This window comes from Podarcis liolepis (genome assembly GCF_965112155.1).
Source record: "Podarcis liolepis genome assembly, chromosome: 15".
Taxonomy (NCBI): domain Eukaryota; kingdom Metazoa; phylum Chordata; class Lepidosauria; order Squamata; family Lacertidae; genus Podarcis; species Podarcis liolepis.
This window is the reverse complement of record NC_139566.1, coordinates 2,931,877-2,958,474: the sequence shown is the minus strand read 5'-3', so window position 1 is coordinate 2,958,474 and position 26,598 is coordinate 2,931,877. Positions and strand designations below refer to the sequence as shown.

The window sequence follows — 26,598 nt, the reverse complement described above, 5'->3', positions numbered from 1 at the left end:
TTTGTTTAAAGGTAAAGAGACCCCTGACCATTAGGTCCAGTCGTGGCCGACTCTGGGGTTGCGGCGCTCATCTCACTTTACTGGGCAAGAGAGCTGGTGTACAGCTTCCGGGTCATGTGGCCAGCAGGACTAAGCCGCTTCTGGCGACCCAGAGCAGTGCACGGAAACGCCGTTTACCTTCCTGCAGGGCCCCCAACCAGCGACTAGTTCCTAAGTCAGCTAATGGCAAGCGTGGTTTGGGTCTCCCTCTTCCCCCTCCCCATCTCGTAAATCCCTGTTATGTTAAGACGGAACAGCTGTCCTTTTGTTCCTCTGGTCATGGTACCACATCTGTATGAGGAGGGTCAGTTGAGGTCCAGCTCCGAGGGCCTTCTGGTGGTTCCCTCACTGCGAGAAGCCAAGTTACAGGGAACCAAGCAGAGGGCCTTCTCGGTGGTGGCACCCGCCCTGTGGAACACCCTCCCACCAGATGTCAAGGAAATAAACTACTACCAGACTTTTAGAAGACATCTGAAGGCAGCCTTGTTTAGGGAAGCTTTTAATGTTTAATAGGTTATTGTATTTTAATATTCTGTTGGAAGCTGCCCAGAGTGGCTGGGGAAACCCAGCCAGACGGGCGGGGTATAAATATTATTATTATTATTATTACTACTACTACTACTATCCTCCACCCATTTGTCTAAACCTCTTTTAAAGCCCTCCATACGCCCTGCTTGTGAGGCAATCCCATGGTTTACCTATGCGCCGTGCTCAGCACTGGTTTCTTCCTGACAAGAATTTGAGAACAATCCAAAAACGAGCCTTTATTTAGAGAGGAAAACAAGAATCAATGTAATAATGCATGTAACGCACATTGAGTTCAAACACTGCATTTTGTTTGTGGGGGGACGAGGTGGACACAGAGCCAAAGGAGCTTCCAACTTTTACGTGTGACGCCCCGTCTTGTCTGTCCCCCCCAGACTTACACATGAAAACTCCCACCATGTCCAAAACTAGGATGCTTTTTAAAAATAATAATGGCCAAACCCCCCTCACCTATTGGGAGCAGAAGGCAATGAGGGCTCTTTTGGACAACACAATCTTCTTGCTTCGGAGAAAAGGCCAATCCCACTTTAACAACAAAAGAATGGAGCTCAACCTAAGGTTTTTAAGACTTGTGTCACAGTAGGGCTAGATGTTGAGGGCACCCCTTCTCTCACCCCCCCCCCCGGGCCAAAATGGCCCGAGGCAGGTTGCCGCTCCTAACTACCCTCTAGATCAGGCATGGGACACCTCTGTGCCTCTAGAGGTTGCCGGACTACAATTCCCATCATCCACGCCAGTGGCCATGGATGATGGGTGTTGTAGTCCGGCAACATTTGGAGGCACAGGTTCTCACCACCTGCTCTAAGCTGGCCTCAGCCTCCCTCCCTGACCCCTTCCCATATCTGAAACGTCAAGCTGCCCATCGCCACTGCCATTTACAACCACCCTTGTGAGAGGACGGCTGTCGTTCAGCCTGTCATCCTAACGATGGTTTGCCTCCTTTGAGCTTGGCCTAATCGATGGTCTTGCAGCCCATCAGCACATGCAACAAAAGTCACCTGATGCAATCCTGCTGGGCTGTACTATTTAAGGATATGGCTGGGGGATAGGAGAGCCTTTTGCGGACAATCCCCTCCATTTCAAATGCAACAACAACGCTAGGAGAGAACTCCTCTGCCCGCTCCGCAATATGATAAGGAGGCATTGAATCTGGACTGGGTGTGGTGGGAGCATTCACCCCCCCCCGGCAAGCCGAAAAATGGTACGGCCCTGGAAACACGTGACCCACAGAGACCGGATGAACGAAGGTCGCTGCAGTTGGTTCCCTACCCACCCTGCGACAGAGGAAAGAGGCACAGTTAGCGAAGCCAACAGAACTTAGAATAAGGTTTGCAACGTTCCTCTGCTGAGGCCAGCTGACCCGCAGAAAAAAAGACAATGACTCTAGTAGCTGTGCTCGCCTCCCAGCTGCTAGTACCGGCCGAAGATCAAGAGGACAGAGTCTCAACCCACAGGTGGGCACCTGTGCATTGGCAAGATCCTCAACGGAGCGCTTGACCCTTCACCGCAACGGCGCTAACAAAACTTTGCAAATAAACAACAGCAGCACATGCGGATCCTTCTCGGAAACCCCTTTGGGAAAGCCGTGACCACGCGGAATAAAACACAGCTCTGGGCCTGCCGAAGTCTTACAGTTTTGCAAGCTTTGAGAAGGAGCAAAAGTCTTTTTTTAAAAAAAGTAAGGCTCTTCGCGGCTATAGCCAACAGGTGTCCCCTTCCCCTTGGACGTGGTGACACGCTCAAAGTGTCAACTTCCCCCGGCCGGTCAAGAAGTCGGGATGTTCCTGAGTCACTGAGCAAAGCTGGAGGAACAGGCGATTCCCTGTGCTGCTCAATCCCAGGCAGAAAATCTGGAAGCAAAAGTGGGGACAAGAGGAGAGATCAAATTCCCCATGATTTACAAACAGCTGCCACCCGTTCCTTCTGATACCCAAATCAGCTGCCTTCGTGCCAAGCCTTTTCCCAGCACAGCAGCTGCCCCTTTCTCCCCGAATGGTTTCTCCAAGTTTCGGAGACTTGCCAGGTACATAGAAATGTTAAGTGTGCAAATTTAAAGCCCCTCAAAAGTGAGCAGGCAAGAACTTGGGAAGAGCCTCCTGGATCAGGCCAATCGACTGGGCACCGAGGTTCTTGCTCGCTCATGATCCTTCCTCTCTCAGGAAGGGCCTCCCACGGACTCAGCACCCCAGGAACTCACCCGCTTCACATCGGGGCTCCCCACTTGCGCAGCTCAAGGGGTCAAGGAGCCACTGTCCAATGGAAGGAGCTCACCAGCCTCTGAGACGGAGGCAACTTCTGCAGAGAGGTTGGGAAAAAGTGAGTGTTAGGACAAGGTTTGCTGGGGGTTTCGCGCTACCATTAACAGTGATAATGTGCCACAGGGAGTATAGATATGCTCAGAAAGCACCCCAGGAGTGCAAGCCCCTTCGAGCGAGTGCGTTAAACCCCACAGGAAGCACAGGATGAAACCCGGGATTTGAGCCCGACAACCACCAACTTGGAGACCCGTGCTGTTTAGTCTTACTGTGCCCGGTGCTACCAGAGGATGGGAGATCTTTCAGCAAAGCGGCCCCCGTGGGTATGAGTGGGTGCTGCTGCAATGGGCAACAAAGAGGGCAGGCAACCACGCTTGTCATTTTTAGCTGATCACATATAAAACGGGCGGCTTTTCCAAGATGCTGAGGACAAGGCAATAGCTCAGCAACTCATAAAAGAAATCTATAGCCTGTGGAAAGGTCCCTTTCACAGAGTACGGTAGATCCGGGAAAAGCTGAAGGAGGTGTTGGGATCATGCTACTCGCGTGTAGGACCCTGGTAGAGGCACATGCCTGACTGGCATGTTCTCTCCCTCCTGGCTGGTTGTTTGGGAGCTTCAAAAGCTTTCTCCAGCCCGAACATCACAGCGGCTGATACCAAGTGGAATTAACATGCTTAAGGATCCTGCAGAGTATTAGCAGTTTGCGTAACAGACTCAGCAGCACAGCATTTTGGCTAATTATTTACATATAATACACTTGGAGCATTCTGCCTTAATTCCTTTCCTCTTTCTCATCAGACAGCAAAGAAAAAGAACAAAGGACAATAGTCCCACATCAAGGAACACAGCAATACCGAAACATCCTGTCTCCGTCACTTCCCACACTGTGGAAGGAAAACACACACCGTCATGTGATATAAAACAATCCCAGAACTGCAAACACGGAGCAAGAATCCTAACAGGAGGTCATGTGTCAACTTCCAGTCTCGATGGCTCCCATTAGCCTTCAGGGGTCAACCAACTTAAATGAAAGTCAATTACGCATAAAAAGTAGCGGCTTTCCCCCAAATACCTAAGGTCCCAGTCCTCATGGTTCTGAATAAAAGGGCTGACACTTAAAGTCTGGTGGGGCCCCCACGGTGTCTTACCTAGGGATGTTTCCCCTCCACCCCCAGAGCTCTCCAGAACACAACCGCCGTCCCAAAGCAGAGGTGATCAAGGCAACCAAAGCTGGCACCCCGTGTGTGGCAGGCAGTGTGCCCAGTGGCCCCCGGCTCAAGCGCAGTGCTCCCCCTTCGACACCTCCAGGAGTGCCGCTTCAAGCGGAGACGACCGTACCTTCCCTCCCGCTGCCTTCAGAAACGGGGCTGGAGGGGCTGCGGGACATGCCACTAGACTCGTCGTCGAGAGGGGGGGACCCTTTGCAGTAGAAGACCGAGGAATCGCAAGTGTCCCCGGACGAGGAGAGGTAGTAGAAGTAGCCCCGGGGAGAGTAGGTGCTGCTGTCCGCCTGGCTGATTGACAGGTCCTCCACGCTGGGGGAGCCTTCGCTCGAGAGCCAGGGGGACAAGGCCCCCTCTCCGGGTTGGCCAAGACCGCTGGGGGTAGACGCCTGTTCCGCTTTGGCCGCCCACAGCTCAACGTCCGGCAGAGGGGTCAACTCCATCGCCGCCTCTGCCTGAGCAGGCGTTTCTGGAGGCGGGTTCGAATCGGAGCGCCCCCTGCCGCCCCCTATTTCACAGGGGCGAGGGGTGGAGGGGAAACCCTCCGAAGGGGTGGCAAAGGGGAGGGAGATCTGCAGGGACTCCAGCGAGGGGGGGAGACCTTCCAGGGTGGATGCCAAGCAGTGGGGGGGCTCCGTCTCGTCCCGAGGTCCTTCAACAGGCTCATCTGAAAAGGGCTGAGTTCATTTCACACACAGAAAAGACATACACTGCCTGGTTGCAAAAAACCTCAATGCGGTTTTCAAAAAAAAAAAAAGATTACTGGACTGGTATGAAACAATCTTAAGAATTCCGAAAAGCTTTTTTAAAAAATAAGACTTAAAGACAGATTAAAACTCGCATCAACTTCCCAGTATGCTTTTAATATTCATAAAATAAGTATTAAAATATAGGGGGGAGCTATTGGTTTTATTTTTATTATGTATTTTGTGGTTTTCTATCTTGGTTTTATTCTGTGAACTGCCCTGGTAAAGGGCGGTATATAAATTCAATAAGTAATAATAAAAAATAATAACTTGCGTACTGCCCTGGGCGGTTCACAACATAAAAATACAATATAAAAAACCCCACAAAATACATAGTAAAAACAAGAGCTTGTCTAAACGCACGTGTTTTTCAGCAGGTGGCAAAAAAAGAGGACAGCGAAGGCGCTTCGCTTCTCAATCGGCAGCGAGTTCCAAAGTGCAGCTGCTGCCACGCTAAAATGTTGAGTTCTTCCAAGGGCGGAATGGGTGGTAGATGGCACTTGTAGAAGTGCCGATTCTGCCAGGGCACCCATGGGGTAAGGCTATCTCGTGGGAAGACTGGTGCCGAGTTGTTCAGGGCTTTATTCACTAGTAGTAACTCCTTGAACCTGGCACCGTTAAACACGCACCGGAAGCAGCCGTCCTTCGCAAAGGGCTGCTAAGACTCAAAGCTGGAGACAGGACACTTTCTAAGGGAATCGGCCAAAGCCTGTCTCTTGCTTTAATTCCCTCTGTAAAAAAACAAAACCCCAACATACTCCATTTACACTGTGTCAGGAGTTATTCAAGGTGCAGGATAGAGAAGGGGTTGCATTCAATGCAACATAATAAAATTGTTCCAGAACTTTCTTCCTCTCTCCTGAATGGTCCTGAGTTCCCCCCAGACTGCAGGAGCAGATTTGGGGGCAACAAGAAACACACATTGGAGTTTTTTTGGGGGGGAGAGGGAAGGGGAGTCACACCGACCCCTGCGTTAGCGCAATTATTGAGCTGAATACTGAGAAAAATATAAATGACTCTCCCCATAGCGCAGAAGATTTGATAGGAAAACTACTGTCCAGAGATGTTCATCCTTATTGCGGCCATGACAAAAGAAAATGGTGGTGCGATTTATTTATATATAATGGAAGTGTGGCTTAACGGTTAGTGGGTTAGGCCAGGGCTCACATCCCCACTAGGGATAGAAATTTGGCTGGGTGTCACCGTCTCTCGGACAAACCTACTTTGTTGTGGGGATAAAAAGGATAGAGGAAGAACGTTGAATGTCATTTTGAGAAACTTGGATATAAATGTCAGTAGCGAATACACCGGTTGCTGATTTGCTACCTGGCCAGGTTCAAGGTGCTATTTTTAGTCAATAAAATAAAGCCTCCGCTCCACGTTTATAAGAATCCATCATGGGAACTCCCTGCCTATTGAGGCGCCTTCGCTGTGCTCTTTTCTGCACCTGCTGAAAACGGTTTTGTTTGGGAACTGATGAGGCTTGAGTGCAAAAGCAGGGACTGGCAGAGCTGTGTGTGTACTTGGAAAGCCTGAATGGGACTCACAGAACAAGCGCCCAGAAGTCAGCTTTAGGCGGCTTCCGGTGTCCTCGCGTTCCTGTTTTTGGAAGTGACCAGGGCACACCGGTGCACAAACCCACGTGGCGGGACAGAGGAGCTTACCGGAAAGGCTGAGGCAGGACAAAGTGAGGGGCATCTCGTCGGGGGTCTTCTGTGTGTCTGAGAGAAGGCTCTCCAGGGACACCCCCGTCGTGTCTCCCTAGGGGCCGACACAAGGGATGTCAAGGCACATGCAGAATGAGAAAACGTTTGGCCCTGGCAGCTTCTTCCTGTCTCTCTCCCTCCCCTCTCCCCCCCCCCCCCAGAGTTTGGTGCTTCTTCCAGATTCATAAAGCCATATAGAGTTGTAGAGTTGGAAGGGACCCAGGCGGCCATCTAGACCAACCCCCTGCGATGTCAAAACGTCTCATAAAAACAGCCTGCTGGGTAAGGCCAATGGCTCAGGAGTCCGGCATCCTGTTCTCACAGTGGCCGATGAGACACCTCTTTGCGAGCAGAACGAGAGTGCAATAACCCTCTGCCCCCTCCACCAACCAGTATTCAGAAGGGTTCCTGCCTCTGAACGTGGAGACAGAGCAAGGCCATCGTGGATGGACAAAGCCAAGACTCTGGGATGCAGAACAGGTGGAAGTCACAAACGAGGAATGGATTTGTAAACTAAAGGAATATTTAATTTTGGCATAATTAACTGCTCTAATAAGAAATCAGTCGAATCAAAAATTTAAAAAGGAGTGGAAATGTTTTGATGAATATATGGCAAGATATTGCTAAATATATATATATATGCTAATATGCCTAGATTAAAATGTGAAGTACTGGATGGAAGAAAAATTAGTAAGGAAAGATAACAGATGATAATAGAGAATATATAGATGATTTGAGAAGACTGCAGAATGCAAAGATTATTGTAAATTGTATAATGTGGAGGAAATCGAGTGGAGGTGGAGGGAAGTGGGAGGAAAGAGAAAAGAATAATATGATGGATTGAGAAAATGTAAATGTATGGGGAGATGAAGAGGAAATGGTGTTGGCTTTGGTACATCTGTATTGTAATGTAATATGTGAAAACCAATAAATATTTTTTTAAAAAAAGAGAGAGAAAAGACTTTGGGACGCAGCAAACGTCACCCCCCCAACGTCCTGCCCCACCCACCCACTCCCCGTTTCAAGCAAGAGTTTCAGCTGCCATCCTAAGGACTAAAATCTTGTGGTCTTATCACTTTGGTAGCCTGCCTGGAACCCAGAGCCCAACAGCAAAACTTTCGGCTGCAATCATGAGGACTAGGATCTTGTTTCCCAGTATTTGGAGCCGGGCCACAGCCCAGAGCCACTGGTCCAGCCTATTCAAAGCAAGGGAGGGCACATCAACCGACCCCATTACTCACCAAGCTTCTGTGCTGGGCACCTTTGTCTAACGGATCAGGCCCATCTCCAGCCCCGCCGTCTCCATCCTGCAGGCACTGCACCGCGTAGCCCAGCCGCACCAGCTCTGCACCGACGTCGATGTCCTGAAATCAGAAGGGGAAAGAGGGGCTCGTGGTTTGTGTGAAGGACCCAGCTCCCCACCCCTGACCAAACTCGATTCTCCTTGCCTGTTAAATAGGGTGCTAGCGAACCTGGGCTGTACATCCATATTGGGCCGAGATTTTTAGTTGTTGTAAGTTCTTAACAGGGACGCGGGTGGTGCTGTGGGATAAACCACTGAGCCTAGGACTTGCCGATCAGAAGGTCGGCAGTTCGAATCCCCGCGACGGGGTGAGCTCCCGTTGCTCAGTCCCTGCTCCTGCCTGCCTAGCAGTTTGAAAACACGTCAAAGTACAAGTAGATAAATAGGTGCCGCTCCGGCGGGAAGGTAAACGGCGTTTCTGTGTGCTGCTCTGGTTCGCCAGAAGCGGCTTAGTCCTGCTGGCCACATGACCCGGAAGCTGTATGCCGGATCCCTCGGCCAATAAAGCGAGATTGAGCACCGCAACCCCAGAGTCAGTCACGTCTAGACCTAATGGTCAGGGGCCCCTTTACCTTTACAAGATCTTAACGCTCAAACCACGGAATGGCGCCACACAAACCGTGCCCTACCTGCCCGCTGGTGGTATTGTACAATCTGACGTGAGGCCAGGTGCTGCTCCCAGCAGGCAGGTAGCTGGAGATCTTCGCCAGCACCGGCTTCCACTTGGCGCAGTGTGTGAGGCGGTCAAACTCGTCCAACGCGGCTTCGGACCAAGACTCTCCTGTTCAAGACACGGAAGCAAAAAGACATCAAGGTCAAGCAGCCCCATCCTAAGCGCATCTCCCCTGGAAGGGGGATCCCTGCCAGATTAAAACTGTGCGCCCCCAAACCAAGCGGTGCGTGGAGGGTGGCAACACGAGAGCGGGGCATTATTGGTGGTGGGACCCTCGCGCCCTAGGAATGCTCTGCTCAGGGAGATGTGCCTGGCACCGTCCTTGCCAGTCTGCGGCCTTTTAATTCAGGCCTTTGGCAATCAAGTTTCCTTCTCCTGCGCTGCTTAACTTTTAGTGTTTTTATTGGCTTAAAAAAGTGTATAGCCGGAGGCCTTTACAACAAACAGCAGAGGGCAAGAGCAAGGCTTCCTTCTGAAATCACACAGCATAGCCTATGAAATTTTACAGCATTAAAAATTTGCAGCATAAAGTTTTAAAATTAGAAAGCATCAACAGAACGGAAGAAAGCAGCAACGGAGCTGGAATGGAGCTTCTTAGCTGCCAGAGCAAATCTGACTACCAGGCATGTAATTTGTAGATCTTTATCGGCTAACAGTTCCGACTGTCACTTCCTAGGGGCAGCGACACCTTTTAGTAGGGTGGACTGGACTTGTCTTTATCACCAGCATGTTGCCGGTGAAACTCGAAAAATTAGAATATCGTGGAAAAGTTCATTTATTTCAGTAATTCAGCTTACAAGCTAAAGGCTGCTACTGAAGCATCCTGGTCTTCCATAACACCTCAGCAGTGCCACAGGCTGATAGCATCTATGCCATGCCGCATTCAGGCAGTAATTGATGCAAAAGGGGCCCAAACCAAGTACTGAGTACTTATGCATGCTTCTACTTCTCAGAGGTCCAATATTGCTCTATTTGGAATCCTTGTTTTGCTGATTTCTTTTAATATTCTAATTTTCTGAGATTGTTAATTTGGGGTTTTCATCAGCTGTACCCCATAATCATCACAATTATAACAAATAAAGGCTTGACATATCTCGCTTTGCATGTCATGAGTCTATCTCATATATTAGTTTCGCCTTTTAAAGTTGCATTATTGAAATCAATGAACTTTTCCACGATATTCTAATTTTTCGAGTTTCACCTGTATATCCTGGTTCCATGGCCTGCTTTGCAGGGCGACTTGTTTAAGAACATAAGAGCATCTGAGCTGGATCAGGCCCACCCAATCCAGCACTCTGTTCTTACAGCAGCCAAACAGTTGCCTCTTCTGGGAATCCCGCAAACAGGACCCAGGCGTGGCAGCAACGCTCCCCACTTGCGATTCCCAGCGCCTGGTTTTCAGAAGCGATTCACCTCTGAGAGTGGAGGGAGAACATTGCGGCTAGTAGGCTTTGGTGGCCTTTAATAATAATAATGATAATAATAATAAATTTTATTTATACCCCGCTCTCCCCAGCCAGAGCCGGGCTCAGGGCGGCTAACATCAATAAAAGCACAGTAAAAACATAATGGGGGGGGGAAGTGGGGGGAACCAATTTAAAATACAGGTTAAAATACAATTTAAAATATAGCCTCATTTTAAAAGTAGCCCATAAATCAAGACCATAAGGGTCAGACTGAGTCCAAACCAAAGGCCAGGTGGAACAGCTCTGTCTTGCAGGCCCTGCGCAAAGATGTCAAAGTCCCGCAGGGCCCTAGTGTCTTGTGACAGAGCGTTCCACCACGTCGGGGCCAGTACTGAAAAGGCCCTGGCCCTAGTTGAGACCAATCTAACCACCTTGCGACTTGGGACCTCCAAAATGTTGTTATTTGTGGACCTTAAGGTCCTCTGTGGGGAAGACCAGGAGAGGCGGTGCCGTAGGTGCAAGAGTCCTAGGTCGCATAGGGCTTTAAAGGTCAAAACCAGCGCCTTAAACCTGACCCTGTACTCCACCGGGAGCCCGCACTGCTAGAAAAGCACTGGGTGAATATGCTCCCATGGCAGGGACCCCGTGAGGAGCCTCGCTATGACATTATGCAGCCGCTGGAGTCTCTAGGTTTCTTATCCTCTGTGGATGTGCCTGAGCCTACGAAGACTCAAGCTGGTGGTTCCTGAGCATGCAACTCACCCGCTGGAGCGATTCCGGCAAGGCCACATTCTATCGCTTGGAAGGGGAGGCTGAGGAAGTCACTCCTGGGAGAAGAGAAGACGGGGAATAGGTCTTAACCACCATGGCCTTAAACAGGGGCTTATGCTTACTTCCAGGGAACAAGAACCCTCCCAGACACCTCGACACACGGTTTTAAAAGAGCCAACAGCAGCGGGGAAAGGACTTAAACCTTCAGAAGGGGACCAGTTTCACTTGCTTTGGGGGTGCTGAGAGAGGGGGGGGGGAGGCTAAACGCACAGCCTGTCAAAGGACTGGCTGCCGCTGCCACAAAGGCAGCGGTCGAAACTCCCATTGCTCCAGGCGCATTTTGCGACAGGGAATTCCATTTAAAAATTTTTTAAAATACATTTTATTAGTATTTTCCAAACAACAACCACAACAGGAAAAATATCAAAAAATAACAGTACAAAAAACACAAAAACCAACATTCAAAAACAAAAAAACCACACAAATCTATCTTACAAGTTAGACACTGACTTCCACCAATCCCACAGCACCTCCTTTATCTCTCATTGTGTATTCCTGTTTTCCTGATCATGTCTATCCTAGCATCTAGATATAAATCCCTCTTTCTTATCCTTTCACTTCACAAGGTTGTTCCAGACTCAGCCAGATTTCTGTCCTCGAACCTTGGCTTTTAAGGTATTCATTTAGACACTCCAGTTCCTTTTTCACTTCACTTTTTGGTTTTTGTCTTGTTATATCTGCCAATTTGGCTAATTCTAAATATTCTGAAAGCTTACATAACCACTCTCCCCTAGTGGGTAACTGATTCCCTTTCCAATACTTAGCCACCAGGGAATTCCATTAGCACAAGCAGTTTCTGAGCTCCGGGTGAAGCACTGCGGCTAAGATTTCAGATTAAAATTGCCACTGCTGGCACTAGGGGAGGAGAAATTCCTCCCCGCTGGGCTCCCAAGAGATGCCAATCTGGCTTTTGACACAGACAGACCAGTCACCTCGCAGCAGCCGTTCCATCAGGCTACCTGGAATCGTTTCCCCTTGAGAACCGGGGTCTGAGCTTGCCTTCTTCCTCTTCCCTCCCCTCCCCTCCCGTTTCTCCTCCTTTTCAGGCTACAGATGTCTGGCCGCAAATGCATCCACACCAGACGTTTAAAACGCTCTCCAGACCCGTCCCGGTTCCTCCCGGGAACTGCGGTTTGCAAAGGGTGCCCAGTGTCGTTAGGGGGACCCCAACACAGAACAACACCTTTAACAAGCTACAGCCCCCAGGTTCCTTAGGGGGAAAGGCACAATTCTTAAAAGTGGTGCAAGGGTTGAGACACATAGAGAAACCATTGACCCCCTGCTGGTGAGGCTTGCTGACCTCCCGGTAAAGCAAAAATTTGATCTTCTCCTGTTAGGCAAAGGCCACAAGACGACCCAAATTGTCGCCAGATTCTGCACACAGATTGGTAGGTGCAGACCACCCCCCAGTTCAATCTAGTTTGTTAAGAAAATTCCCAAACCCGGATCCACGGGCGACTTTGGATCATTTCTCTAAGGTAGTCTATTTTAAAGTTTTTATGCCTATCGCTGGGACACGGGTGGCACTGTGGGTTAAACCACAGAGCCTAGGACTTGCCGATCAGAAGGTCAGCAGTTTGAATCCCCGCGACGGGGTGAGCTCCCGTTGCTCGGTCCCTGCTCCTGCCAACTTAGCAGTTCGAAAGCACGTCAAAGTGCAGGTAGATAAATAGGTATCACTCAGCGGGAAGGTAAATGGCGTTTCCATGCACTGCTCTGGTTCGCCAGAAGCGGCTTAGTCATGCTGGGCACATGACCCGGAAAAGCTGTACGCCGGCTCCCTCAACCAGTAAAATGAGATGAGCGCCGCAACCCCAGAGTCGGCCACGACCGAACCTTATGGTCAGGGGTCTTTTTTGATATGCCTATCCCACTTTTAAACTTAAAATCCATTGTTGTAGATTGTTTTAAATGTTTGTTTTGCTATTGGGATTGTAGTTCCATTTGTGTTTCTCAAGATGGTCTCTGACCGTAATAAATTTCATGTTCAAAGTGGTGCAAGGGTGCGTTAAATGCGCGGGGTGGATGTCTCTTGCGGTCGGGTTTTCACAACCTGCTCTGGGGAGCCTAAACAGAAGGATAACAATGCCTTACACCACGGCTTCCTCAACCTCGGCCCTCCAGATCTTTTGAGACTACAATTCCCATCATCCCTGACCACTGGTCCTGCTAGCTAGGGATCATCGGAGTTGTAAGCCAAAAACATCTGGAGGGCTGAGGTTGAGGAAGCCTGAAATGAATGAATGAAGCCACAGAAATGAATGCAGTTCTTAATATCCAACAGGTTAGTTGATTACCGTATTTTTCACTCTATAACACGTACCAGACCATAACACGCACATAGTTTTTAGAAGAGGGAAACAAGAAAAAAATATTCTAAACGAAACAATGGATGAATGATTTTTGTGGTTCATGCTGTGGCCACAGACATGTGATCTGACGGTGAGTTTGGGGTAGCCCAATGCAAAAATCCTGAGGATCCATGTGGATCCATGCTAAAGTCGCCCTAAAGTCGCAGGGGCGTTGGGGGAGTGAACGGGAAGCAAGAGAAGGAGAACAATCCCTCACACACACACAGACACACAGAGTATCAATCCTAAAGTCGCAGGAGAGCGCCAGGGCGCTGGGAGAGTGAACGGGAAGCAGGAGGAGAACGATAGCTCAAGCACGCACACACACACACACACACACACACAGCCCCTACAGTGGCTAATCCAAAATCGGACAGCAAAAAACTGCAGGCAGGGACAGAGAGCACGGGGTTGTTTTAAAGCAGCCAACCCCACTCTGCTTCTCTCCCTCCTCCCCAGCTCGGCTTGCTGACAGGAGCCGCTTACACCCGCTTTGCTGTTTCAAAGCAAGCCACGGACTGCTCACAACTGCAGCAGATTCCCCCGCCATCTTAGGCATTTGCTCCATAACACGCACAGACATTTCCCCTTACTTTCTAGGAGGAAAAAACTGCGTGTTACGGAGCGAAAATTACGGTAAATCCTCTTTTTTTAAAGGAGCATCCGAACACCCAGGAATCGGGACGCAGATTAGAGGTGTCAGCCTCTTTCCTCCCTCACCGTAACGGCTGCAGCTTCTCCAAAGGAGCCTCTCCGTTGTCACCAAAGTCCACGTAGTAGAGGTCCATGTTTCCATTGCCCAAGGTGCCGAGAACTCTGGCCCTGTACCAGGCGCGGTCTTCGGGGTACGGGGCGGCCACAATGTCCCCCACGTTCACCTTCAGGGGTTCCGGCTGGGGAGCCTGAGTGAAGGAATGGGTTTCCCAAATCTAAAATCTGACTGTGCAGTCAGTCTGAAACAGGCCCCAAAATCCCATTCTCCCTTCTCCAAGGGTGCATGAGCTAAAAACCATCAACTTGAGCTCTAGAGCAAATGTATAACAGGAACCCAGCTGTATAAACAGAGCTCTCTCCTCTATCAGTCCGTGACGCCTAATGAATGGCCTTGTCAGTTCCAAAGTGGAGCAGGGTTGACACATCTGGGTCTTATCTTACATCCTGACCACACTGACGCACAGACCTTGTCAGCCACCCGGGAACGGCTCCAGGAGTGCTCTGAGAGTTGGTGCCCTTCTTACCCCAAGATAAGGAATACAGGAACAGGAACAGTAACACCCTTTTATGGTCAAGAGTACAGCAGCAGGAACATCTGTGAAGTCAACTTACGTGTATAAGCTTATGTGGCTGGATTCCTGGGGAAGGGGGGAGAGGGTGCCTGGAGGATATATATACAGTGGTGCCTCGCAAGACGAAATTAATTTGTTCCGCAAGTTTTTTCTTCTTGCGAGTTTTTCGTCGTGCGAAGCACGGTTTCCCATAGGAATGCATTGAAAATCAATCAATGCGTTCCTACGGAGACCGTCCGGGGACAGAGGGGAAGCGCCACGGGCCTTCCCCTCTGCCCCCGGACCTGTTTTAAAGCAAGGGAAGGGGCAGCGGGGAGAATCGCTTCTCCCCGTTGCCGCCCCTTGGTTCAAAAGGGGTCCGGGGAGAGAGGGGAAGGCGCGCATGCGCTTTCCCCTCTGTCCCCTCTTTTGAAGCAAGGGGCAGAGGGGAGAAGATCGCTTCTCTCCGTTGCCGCCCATTGGTTCAAAAGGGGTCCGGGGACAGAGGGGAAGGCGTGCGCACGCCTTCCCCTCTGTCCCCGGAGATTGCGGAGCTGGCAACGGGGAGAAGCGATCTTCTCCCCGCCGCCCCTTGTTTCAAAAGAGGTCCGGGGTGCGGGGGCAAGCTTCGTTTTGCGAAGCAAGCCCATAGGGAAATTCGTCTTGCAAAGCAATTCGAAAATGAAAAAACCTTTCGTCTTGCGAGTTTTTCGTCTCGCGAGGTGTTCGTCTTGCGGGGCACCACTGTACTGAATGGAATCTCTCATTTCTTTGGACTTGCTGTGAACTGACCACACAAGTGCTTTCTGCTATCCGGAGAGCAGAATAAACTCTTTCTCTGAATCAACCTTGGTGTCATTTGACTTCCTTTCTCCCTCCTGGGAGCAACGCAGACCCCACCAGTCGGTAAAGTCTAAGAAGGCTACATGAGGGACAGAGGCACACCCACACACTAGCACTGCAAAAGGACCCGGAGTTCAGACCGGGCGGGCGAGGGAACGAAGGGGGTGCCCTCCTCTCCCCCACGCCAGGGGCCTCCCCCGCCGCACAAACCCTCACCGAAAGGCCGCTGTCGTAGTACTGAGTCATTTCGCGGGTGAGCTTGTCCAGCTGGAAGGTGCGCGAGCCGATAATCTGGATCCAGAAGTGGTTCGGGCTCTCGGAGGCCGAGACGTAGACCTCCAGGTGCTCATTGGCGTGGAAGCTGAAATCCGGGCTGGGGACTGAAGACCCGGGAGGCAGAAAGTAAGGAGAAGACCGGCCCTCTTTCTAAACCAGCCTTTCCTGTGGGTCCCCAGATGTTGTTGGACTACAACTCCCATCACCCCAGCTAGCAAGGCCCGAGCTCAGGGATGATGGGAGTTGTAGTCCAACAACATCTGGGGACCCACAGGTTGCGAACCGCTGAGAGTCTAAGCGGATGGCTGGAGCGGTCAGAGTCTAACTCATAGCTTCCCTCCCCCCATTCTCTTCCTCCCTAGACAACGCCCCAACGATGGCGCCGCTGCAGGAGCCCCAGCATCAGATAAGATTGCAGCTGTATTTCAACCTACCCTACCAAAAAACAAAAGGCACTAGTCCTCATGATTACCTCCTGGAAGAGGGTTAGCACACGGCAGAGTCAACCATTTATTGTCAAAGGTAACAGTCACTTCTACAGCTGTAGATATCTACGCACAGTAATCTAACATCTAGGCTAGGCATAGGCAAACTCGGCCCTCCAGATGTTCTGAGACTGACCACTGGGTCCTGTTAGCTAGGGATGATGGGAGTTGTAGTCCCAAAACGTCTGGAGGGCTGACTTTGCCTATGCCTGGACTAGGCAGTTATATAAATATAATCATCACCATCATTCTCAGGAAGTCAATACATGAAACAATGTAACTGCTGGAGTTTTTTTGGGGGGGGGCGGGGAATTATTTGGTTCTTCAGACTAAAATTTTAGTCACATGTCCAGCATACAACATAAAAACAAGATTCAAAGGAATCTCTGGAATTCCCTCCTCCCCTTTGTGGGTCCTATCGTTAATAATTTTCTCCTGCTTGTTTTATAATACTGTTGTACCTCGGAAGTCGCTCAAATGCCTTGCGTCTTGAACGTTTTGGCTCCTGAACGCTGCAAACTCGGAAGTGAGTGTTCCGGTTTTCCAACGTTCTTTTGGAAGCCGGACGTCCAACAGGGCTTCCGATTGGCTGCAGGAGCTTCCTGCAGCCAATCGGAAGCCATGCCTTGGTTCTTGAATGTTTTGGAAGCCGAACAGACTTCCGGAACAGATTCCGTTCGGCTTCCAAGGCACAACTATAATCCAAATCTTTTGTCTCTACATTGCATCCAAAATTCACCATTAAACTACAAGCGATATTCCAATCCAACGATTTCAACTGTTTACAATGGTCTTTGAGATAAGTTATAAATTCCCCCCATTCCTTATTAAAATTTAGGTCTTCCTGATTTCTGATTCTTTAATTTGAAGCTACTTTGCAAAAAAAAAAAAAAAAAAAAGGAAACGCGATAAAAATTATATTGTGTGTGGGGAAGGTTTCTAGTCCCCACAACTGAATGAACTCAGCGCCACTACCTATGGGGCTGGCCACCATCTTAAGACAGCACCTAAAGCCTCGAGGAAGAGATCAGACAAGCTGACAGAGAAGCCGACCAACAGCTGATAATTAAATGGAACCTCCAGCTCCAGAGGAGCCTACCTCTGAATGGGCTTGCTGGACAACAGCAAAGGAGGGGAAGGGGAAATTATTTTTTTAAAAAAGAGAGATATAAAGGCTGCCTCGTTCCACTTACCTTCAAAAGCATAGCTCAGGCAAGAGGTTTCCGATAAGGACTCCTCAGAGGAGCCGCCTTCGCTCCTCAGCTCCTGTGGCTCCTCGGGGGGATATTCTGGGAACTTCCCAGCGGCTCCTTCCTGGCATGGGGTCCCCAGCGGCTGATGGAAAGCTTCTCCGGTGCAAGGAAGATCTCCCCTTCGATCGCCGCTGCCGCCAGCGTCCTCCTTCCTCGTGCCCAGAGGCTGCTTCCGCTGGGACCGGGCCAAAGCCGCGTGCGAGAGTTTCTTGTGGAAGGCCTCATCCTCCAAAACCTTCTCCGCGATCAGTTTCTACGGGAGATTTGGAAGAGTAGCAAATGATGCTGATGGGCCGGGTGCGAGTTCCCTTTGTCTAGGGCAGGCTGCAGTCGGAACTGGCTCCCAACGTATTTCAGGAGTCCCGATTCAGCTTGCAGCCTGGCTGGCCAAGGAATCGCACCCCTGAAGAGGCCTAGGACTTGCCCATCAGAAGGTCCAGCTCCGAGGGCCTTCTGGCAGTTCCCTCCCTGTGAGAAGCCAAGTTACAGGGAACCAGGCAGAGGGCCTTCTCGGTGGTGGCACCCGCCCTGTGGAAAGCCCTCCCACCAAATGTCAAAGAAATAAACAACTATCTGACCTCTGAAAGCAGCCCTGTTTAGGGAAGTTTTTAATGACTGAGGTTTTAATGTATTTTTAATCTTTTGTTGGAAGCCGCCCAGATTGGCTGGGGAAACCCAGCCAGGTGGGTGGGGTATAAATAATAATTTATTCATCATCATCATCATCATCATTATGTGTGAGAGAGAGAGAGAAAGAGAGAGAGAATGAATGAGAGAGGGAGAGGAGGGAATGAAACTTTCTCACCTCTGCCATATAAGGAACCAAACATCTTTTTAAAAAAAGGAAGAAGGAGCCTAGTATAGTAGCAGCCATGCTTAACCCTATAACCCAGCCTTGGAAATAAGTTGCACTTATTGAAAACTAATAAAAATAATTATAAAAAAGGAAATGAGTTTCACAGAGAAGATTCTCGCCCCCCCCCCAATAAAAACGAAAAATCCAACAGCGCCACTTCCTGAAACAGAACTGGCATAGACACCACATATTTACCTCTAGAATCCCAAAACTGTAGTTTAACCCTCACAGAACTACAACTCCCAGCACCCTTAAACTGCACTTCCCAGGATTCTTTGGAAGGGGGGGGGGGTTGGGCACCCTGCTTAGAAAGGAGGTTATGCCTGCGGTTTCATAGGGTGTAAGGCAGGCCTCCTCGGGGCCAGGATCCCAGCACATGGCAAGATTGAATTGGGGCCGCCCACCACAACCTCACAGAACAATGCCGGCAGCTGGGGAGCAGAGCAGGGGGGCTCACCTTAGCTGCCAGCACCTCCTTGCGAGTCCCGGAGAGCGTGATCTGGCGGGTGAGCGAAAAACTCCCTTCGCGGTCGCAATCGATCTTGGCCCCCGTGCTCTGGTGGATGGCTCGCACTGTCTCCCCGCCCCTGCCTGGGGGACGAGAAAAGGTTAGCAGAAACTGCAAGGATCGTGTCCTGTCCCTTCCACCGTCCCTTGAGGGGACCTCCATTGCAGCACTGGGAGAGACTGGAAGAGGAAGGCTCCCTCCATCAGCTTCGCCGGAGGCTCATTTGGTTATTAGAGCAGCTGTTTAGAAATCGGTGCCTGAGCGTTGGCTTTTGTTTTCCTCTACCCTCCCAGTTCCTCTTTCCTTGTGTGCTGTCCTTAAAAAAAAAAAAAGATCGCAAGCTCAGAGATTGTCTTCTTTTGACCATATGTAAACCACTCCTGGAGCCTTTATGCCTGAAGCAGAGGGCACCAAATGCTCCAAATAAATAACAACAAACTATATAGGCCCAAAGAAGCTAATCTACGGGCTGCAAGATATTTGCCCTGTTAACTATATAAGTGAGAACTGTAGAAATTTGAAGACGTTAGCAGGGCTGAAATAAACCTTATGACATGGTTTAGATATTACTAAGGAACTGCGGATCAGAGATTGGAATAAGAAAACCTACGGAAGGGAGGGAGGGAAGTCAATGCTCTGTAGAGCGAAAAGAAAGATAGATATAAAAGGATATGAAATATCAGTGTATTTTGTTTGTGTATATGAAATGAAAACTTAATTAAAAGCATATTTTTAAAAAAAGCAAAGCGCAAGAAAGTTTTGAGGGATTTAGAGGACGCAGAACAGGGATTACCAATGATGCGCCCCACGGCACGCTGGGGCACGAGGATCTTTTCCGTCATGGCCATGTTCTCCTCCAGGATCTGGTGGATGGCGGCTTTGGCCTTGCACACCTGGACGGCGGAGCCACAGATGCGGATCAGGCGCTCCTCGCCAGAATCCTCCACGTCGACGTCAATGCGGGCCTGGGTCTCCTTCCGCAGCTGCGGCGGAGAGAGGGGACAGGGGCACTTCAGCCTCAGCAATCTCCAAAACAGGGATGGCCGGGCCGGGTTGCAGTGTGCCCGGTTCCCAGCAGCCTCTATGGTGGGGGCCTCATCCAATTTTATAGACGGCGGCAGAGGCCCCAATCACACCAGCGTGAGGATTAAACGATCGCCGCTTCCCTCAAAGGATTCTGGGAGCTGTTGGTTGTTCAGAGTGGTATGAGTTGTTAGGGGACACTCCTCCATTTCCCTCCCAGAGCTACGATTCCCAGAAGGCGGAGGGGTTTTTAAAGCCCTCTGGGAACTGCAGCTCTGTGAAGGTGTAATAGGGCGCGCCTCCTGACTACTCTCAGCACCCTGAAACTACAGCTCCCAGAATTCTTTGGGTAACTAATTCTAGCCTTAATAAATAATTCTAGCCTGGTCCCGATATTCTCTTCCCTGATTTCTGCAAGGCGATGCAGAGACGAAGGCTGCATTCACACCAAACATTTAAAGCACGATACCAATTTAAGCAGTCGTGCCTCACCTCAGAAGAATCCTGGGGGCTGCAGTTAGTTAAGCAAGCTGTTAGGAAACCCCCGCTGCTCCCCTCATATAGCTACCCTTTCCTGCCACTACAGATCCCCCCTTTGTGGGGAACTCTGGGGAACAGTAACCCGGCGAGGGCCTTAACCAGGGGTCAGCAAGGCTTACTGGGCATGGGCTGGATCACTACCACGGAGATCCTCTGTGGTCCGGAGCAGCACAGCGCCGGAAACCGCATCTGCGCATGCCCAGATGCTGAAAATCGTGCGTACGCAGAAGCGATTTTCGGCACCGCACACATGTGCTGACATGATTTCCGGTGTCTGGGCATGTGCAGAAGTGATTTCTGGGGCTGCGGAAGAGAGTCCCTGCTCCGCCGGTTTAGCACAGTTCGCAGGGACTCGCCAAGCGGGCAGCTCGGTTCGGGGGTGGCTCGTGGGCCAGTTAAACGGCCTCCGTGGGCCACTTCCTGCCCATGGGCAGCAGGTTGGGGACTCCTGGCCTTAACCCAGAGGTGTTGGGGTCAAACCCTAGGCGCCGTTTTCTCCCTCCCTGTTGGGCTGAGGGCAGCGCCGAATTCACACGGCTCCAGGAGTCAGCAAACCTACCTGCTTGACATTGGCTCCGTGGCGCCCGATGAGCAGCTTCACGGCATCCTTCGGGACCTTCATCTCCACCTGGAGCTCCTCCTCGCCCACAAACGTCACCCGCTCCTCTGGAAGCCCCAGCCAGGGAGAAGGACAACAGACACACAGGGCAATGAGGACCCAAAACACCCCCCCCCCCATTTTTGAGGCAGCTGTTTCTCCTCGGCAGCCGTGAGGCCATCACCCCAGGGAAGAGATGGTGGCCGGCCTCCCTGCCCACTCAAGAGCTCAGGGACCTGCCCATCTACTAGCCACAAAGGCTCTGTGCCACCTCCGCTGCGGGAGGCACGGTGCCACTGAATGCCCGTTGCCGGGAACAGCAAGTGGGGAGATGTGCTGGGGGTCCTGCTTGTGGGTTTCCCTTGGGGGCATCTGGCCGTCCAGTGTGAGAACAGGTTGTGGGGTTAGAAGGTCTCCCTTTGGCCTGATCTTCTCAAGATATTATAGAACTAGAGGAATTCTCTCTCAATGGCTGCTGGCCATGGCTGTTATACTCTGTTCTCCATGGTTGGAAGCAGCAAGGCATATGGACATAAACCACGGCGGGGGGTTGCTCTTGCTTTTGAGGGCCTGTTTATAGGTTGGCCCTTGTGATGTGGGCTGGATGGGCCTCATCCACCTGTATTTTAAATTTGCTTTCCCCCCCTATTATGTTTTTATTGTAATTTTACTGGTGTTAGCCGCCCTGAGCCCGGCTCTGGCTGGGAAGGGCGGGGTATAAATAAAAATTTATTATTATTATTAAGGGCTCCCATAATGTTCTTGACCAACACTGCTACCCCCATGGAGCAGGGTAGGAAATAAGGATGGGGAACGGTGAACCCGGCCAATTTTTATTAGTACAGTACTGTTAATAATTCACACGGCGGCTGCGCTTTCCCTCTGTTGCAAGCCATCACAGCATCTCCTTGACACAGCACAGTGCTTTTCGAGAGGAGAAAAACTCTTACGCATTGCAATGACTCTTTGGGTTCCTTCCAGCTCGCCAATTCTGTATGAACCTGTCTATAGAGACCCAGCACTTTCCTTGCTGGGATGAGGGAGGAGACCACCAGTAAGTTGGAAGAGCAGAGAGCAAGCACCCAAGCAGCCTGCGCTCTCGCCGGGATTTCAAAAGGGGTCCTTGAATTCCTGGTTCTGACCCAACACGTGCCATGTGGCGAGTCAGGAGGCTCCACCGAACATAGCTGGACTCAACTTCCAAGCAAGAATAGGCTAAAAGCACTTAAAAGCTTACATAAATATTTCTGTATGCAACTACGGCGGCAAGGTTGTTGATTGCTAAAAATTGGAAAAGCAGCAGCGTCCCAACTAAAACAGACTGGTTATCTAAAATGATGGAATACTTCCATATTGCCAAACTAACAGGGAGGATAAACGATACAAAAAGTGAATAAGGAGTGGGCTATCTTTAAGGAATACATCAACATTTATGTGGAAAAAGTAGAATTTCTGACAGATACTGAGTGAATCCAGAAAATGATTAGCGTGAAACGATAGTAAAGTCAAGACAGAAGAAGAGATTAAAGAAATGATGAAATGCGTTTAAGCTAGTTGGAAAAATAAAGTAGCGTAATGAGAATGGCTGGAAGTCAAGTCACTTGGTGGGTGTCTGAGTGGGGTAGGTGTGTTGATATGTGTAGTATAGGTAGGTATTATATAGTGTAATGTAGGTATGTTTTATGTTATGAAAATTGGGTAGCGTGTTGTGTATGTGTATTGTGTAAATGTATATGTATGTAAAATAAAAAAGCACTTAAAATCTCCGCTTCCCACCCATCAGGTTTCACCAACAACCCGGCCCTCCGCCTGAGCCCAAGGGCGGAAAGATGTCAATATGGGATGTGCGTACGAAATGACAGAAAGTGTCAAGCGAACGCTCGAGGGCAGGAGCGGCTCTGGAAGCTTTCCCAGAACGAGCAGCACACACAGACAGGAGAGGAGTACAGCAGGCAGGCGCGATCAATTGTTCACAGCCCAGTGCCACCCACACAGCAGATGCCAGTCGCACAGCCGCGCTTCCCTCCGGCCCAGGGTGCACACCCACCTTGGTTCTCCCGGTAGCGGCGGTACAGGATGTACAGAATCGCCCCGCTGGCAGGGACCCCGAGCGCCAGAGCCACCTTCTGCAGCGTGGTCAGACTGCTCCAGGAGCCCTTCTCGGATGCCATGGCCCCTGCCGGAGGTGCCCTAAACGGGAAGGGGAAAAATTTCCTCAGCTGCATCTCCCCTCGGGAGAGGCCGACTAAGTACATCGCCCCGCAGGGAAGCAGCAGCAAAGCAGCAGCAGCAGCAGACGGGATCCGCCAGACAGGGACCGCAGCTCCACAGTGGAAGCAACCCGGCCGGACGCCTGAGAGATGACTTTGCTTCTCAAGGGTTTGGACGGCTGCCTGGAGCCGCCTGCAGCCAACCTTGCTGTCCCGGGCGGAGGTTTCCCCTCCCCACCTCGGAGAAGGGAAGAAACGGAGAAGGTGCCAGGTATTGTGTTTCAAAGAGGATGGCCGAGCCAAGCCAGGGTGTGTGTGAATCAATGTGGTTTCAGAAATGCGCTTTCAGGGCTGGCTTCCACCACCCACTCCTGGCAGAACAGGCCAAGAGTCCATTTAACCAGGCCTGGGGAACCCAATACAGCCCTCTGGACCCCTGCATCCGGCCCTCATAAATTTCCCCAAGCCATACCCTTCTATGGCCCTGTTTTGCACCCGGGGTTTTCTGCCTTTTGCCTGGCTGTAAAGTTTGAAGGGACGGGGTGGCACTGTGGGTTACACCACAGAGCCTAGGGCTTGCCGATCAGAAGGTCGGCGGTTCGAATCCCCGTGACGGGGTGAGCTCCTGCTGCTCGGTCCCTGCTCCTGCCAACCTAGCAGTTCGAAAGCATGTCAAAGTGCAGGTAGATAAATAGGTACCACTCCGGCAGGAAGGTAAACGGCGTTTCCGTGCGCCGCTCTGGTTCGCCAGAAGCCGCTTAGTCCTGCTGGCCACATGACCCGGAAGCTGCACGCCGTCTCCCTCGGCCAATAAAGCGAGATGAGCGCCGCAACCCCAGAGTCGGCCACGACTGGACCTAATGGTCAGGGGTCCCTTTACCTTTACTTTAAAGTTCTCTTGAACTCTTGAGCATGCCTCTGGATGAAGGATTGCGTCATCTTGAGTGGGTGCAGAAACCAGTTACATCAGTTCCCGTACCCAGTTCTGCCCACCACTGGCAAGCGGCCCTTGGAAGGTTTCCAAAGGGGGAATGTGGCCCTCAGGGTGAAACACAGGTTTTCCCTGCCCACAGCAGCATGTTCCCATGAAGCTTCACACACACGGGTTGAGGATTGCCTTCCTTTCTTCCTTCCTATGTCCCTAGCATCTAACACTCAGGTATACTGCCTCAGTATCTGGAGGTTCCACTCCTAACTAGCATAAAGACCAAAAGAGCCCTGCAGGGTTTGAATGAAGGACTGAATTCTGTCTCCCACAATGGCCAGGCCACATAACCCTGGGAACTGCAAAAGCAATGCGTGAAACACAGCCCTGTTTTTGCCCCTCATTCCAGCAAGCAGAATTCACATATCGAGCACTCTGAACGTGGACATTTTGCCTAGCCTTCATGACCAATGTCTTGATTATTTCTCCTCCACAGTGAATTGGCTTGATGGCCTTTTAAAGCCATCCAAGTCTGTGGCACTCGCGGCATCTGGTGGCAGTGAGTTCCACAGCTCAGGACACACCCTACACAGCAGCCAGTTTTCTTCTATATGCTCCAAACCTTCTGCCCATCAGTGTCCCTGAGTCACCACCAACACCCTGAAATGTTTTAGCAAGGCAAGGAAGGGGTTGGTTTTTTTTTTACATGCAAGCCGCTGCATCACAAAAGGGGAACTCCATATACTGGTGACACAGCTCCCATCAGTTGCAGATGAGAGGTGCAACCCCGCAACATCTGGTTGCAGCTGCTGCCTCACCATTGCTCTGAACCTCTGTGCAAACATTAACCCAAATGCCTGCTGTTGCTTTTTTATTTAAAGGACCCCAGAGCTGAGGGATTGAAAACAACGCAAAAGCCATGGTCCAACATTTGGAACGTTTGTTGAAATCACAAGATACGTGACATACATCTCTATCCTTCTGAAATTTGCTCTTTGCTCAGCAACACACAACTCCCCCCCCCCCAACCCCACACAGAGCCCTTCTCAGCCACAGCCTGTGAGGGCTTTGGCAAACCCCCTCAATGTAGCTATTTGGGGGGCTTCTTGGAAAGGGGTATTCTCTTGGAGAAAATTAGGTGCAAGTAATTATTAAAATGTAGGGCTTTTAAGAAAAATGATGCGCTCTTTTTCATAGGTTAGAAAATATTTGCGTCCCACTTTATTCAAAACGTCTGATACGTTGCTTGTATCCCGAAACACTTAAAAAATTTATAGCACCTATTAATTACACTCTGCGTAAAGAGAGTCATCTCCCAGCAATGGACCTTTCTGTAAAGCCTATGGAACAGGCTCCCTTCTGCGAATCAATAGGTATCTGCTGTAAAACATATTAACTTGGCAATAAAATTAATTAAAATTATAGACAACATGCACACAGAATCTTAGCCACCCCACACATGGGGATATTGACACTATACAAAGCACCTGAGTTTCAGCAAGGACTGCTGGGAACCTTAGCTTGTTAAGAGCGGTTTACTATGTCAAAAGAAAACTACAGTTCCCAGGATTCTTTGGAAGAAGTCATGTGCTTTAAATATATGGTGTGTTCCTCTGCTATTCTTAGTGTGATAAGCGATGAAGGAAATACTCAGAGTAGACACACTGAAAGTACATGTAAACAAGGCCTTGGTTCTCTCTCTCCATTTAAAATTTATCAACCTGGTAATAAAATGAATTAAAAATGCAAGTAACACTCACACAGAATCCTGGCCTACCTGTTTTTATCTGAGAAAATCCTATGCACCCGACAAGAAAACGAACGTAAAAGTAAATAAAAGCCCACAAAGAGAACCCTGTCACCCTTATTTCTCTCAGTTAAGACATATAAACCTGACAATAAAATAAAATGAATACTCCCATACAGAATCCTGCTCTCCGGTTTTAATCCGAGATAATAATCTAAACCTGGTAATAAGGCGGAAAAACGTAAATGAAATTCGAGCAGAATCCTGGTTCGTTCCCATTTCTCCCAGCTGACCTATTAGCAAGTAAATAAATAAGATATAGATGGAAAACCTTGCCCTTTCACATTTCTCCAAGCAAAACCCATTAGCTTGCTATATATAAAAAAATCACATCTGCAGAGAATCCTAATCTCTCAGTGGGTTTTTTTTAAGGTAATAAAATATATAAAGCCCACGCAGAAACCTGTGCTCTGAGAAGATCATAGAAGCCTGGTAGGGAAAATGAATGAAAATGTAAATTAAAATCTGTGCCTGTAAATAATGCAATGCAAGGCTTGCCCTCCCCGTTGCCTTTAGTTAAAATACATTAAACCTGGCAGTGAAATGAGCAAAACCAGAGGCCCTGGCCTCCCCACGACGACACCCCCAGAGACCTTCCAGAGCGCCTCCCCGCAGCCCTCCGCTCTCCTCCGCGCCGGAATACAAATGAGAATGACGACGCCCAGCGCAGGCTGCGCCTCCCTCCCGCTTACGTAGCAGCTGCTTAGCCGCGCCCCTTGCCCCTCATTGGCCGAGGGGAGCGGCCATAGCCGGAGGGCGGAGAAACAGTTGTCATTGGGCGAGATGCTGGGAGGGAGGGGCGGGACGGACGAACCATTCTAATTCGACGCTACCCTCAGAGAGGGAGGGGGTAAAGAGAGGAGTCCATTCTAATTGGGCGCATGAGGAGGAGAGGAGATTTTCATTGGGCACCAGGGGCCGGAGGGCG

General features: G+C 50.2%; 1 protein-coding gene across 5 annotated transcripts; it reads right to left on the bottom strand.

The window, feature by feature from the left end:
* Positions 1-777: 777 nt before the first annotated feature.
* Positions 778-26,357, bottom strand: TDRKH (tudor and KH domain containing). Of its 5 annotated transcripts, none has more exons than XM_083477055.1 (14): positions 26,264-26,357; positions 22,776-22,918; positions 20,690-20,796; positions 19,361-19,550; positions 18,517-18,650; positions 17,144-17,456; positions 15,406-15,569; positions 13,802-13,983; positions 10,662-10,726; positions 8,450-8,601; positions 7,759-7,881; positions 6,476-6,572; positions 2,783-2,880; positions 778-2,435 (listed from the first exon to the last, which is right to left on the bottom strand). In XM_083477055.1, exons 2-13 carry the CDS (start codon positions 22,897-22,899, stop codon positions 2,816-2,818), a joined length of 1,716 nt encoding a protein of 571 aa, XP_083333181.1. In that variant the 5' UTR covers positions 22,900-22,918; positions 26,264-26,357; the 3' UTR covers positions 778-2,435; positions 2,783-2,815. The 5 variants fall into 5 exon arrangements, with proteins under 5 accessions (XP_083333181.1, XP_083333178.1, XP_083333180.1 ...); XM_083477052.1 differs by having other exon boundaries at positions 2,783-4,732; positions 26,264-26,350; XM_083477054.1 differs by having other exon boundaries at positions 2,783-4,732; positions 23,819-26,308.
* Positions 26,358-26,598: the final 241 nt, after the last annotated feature.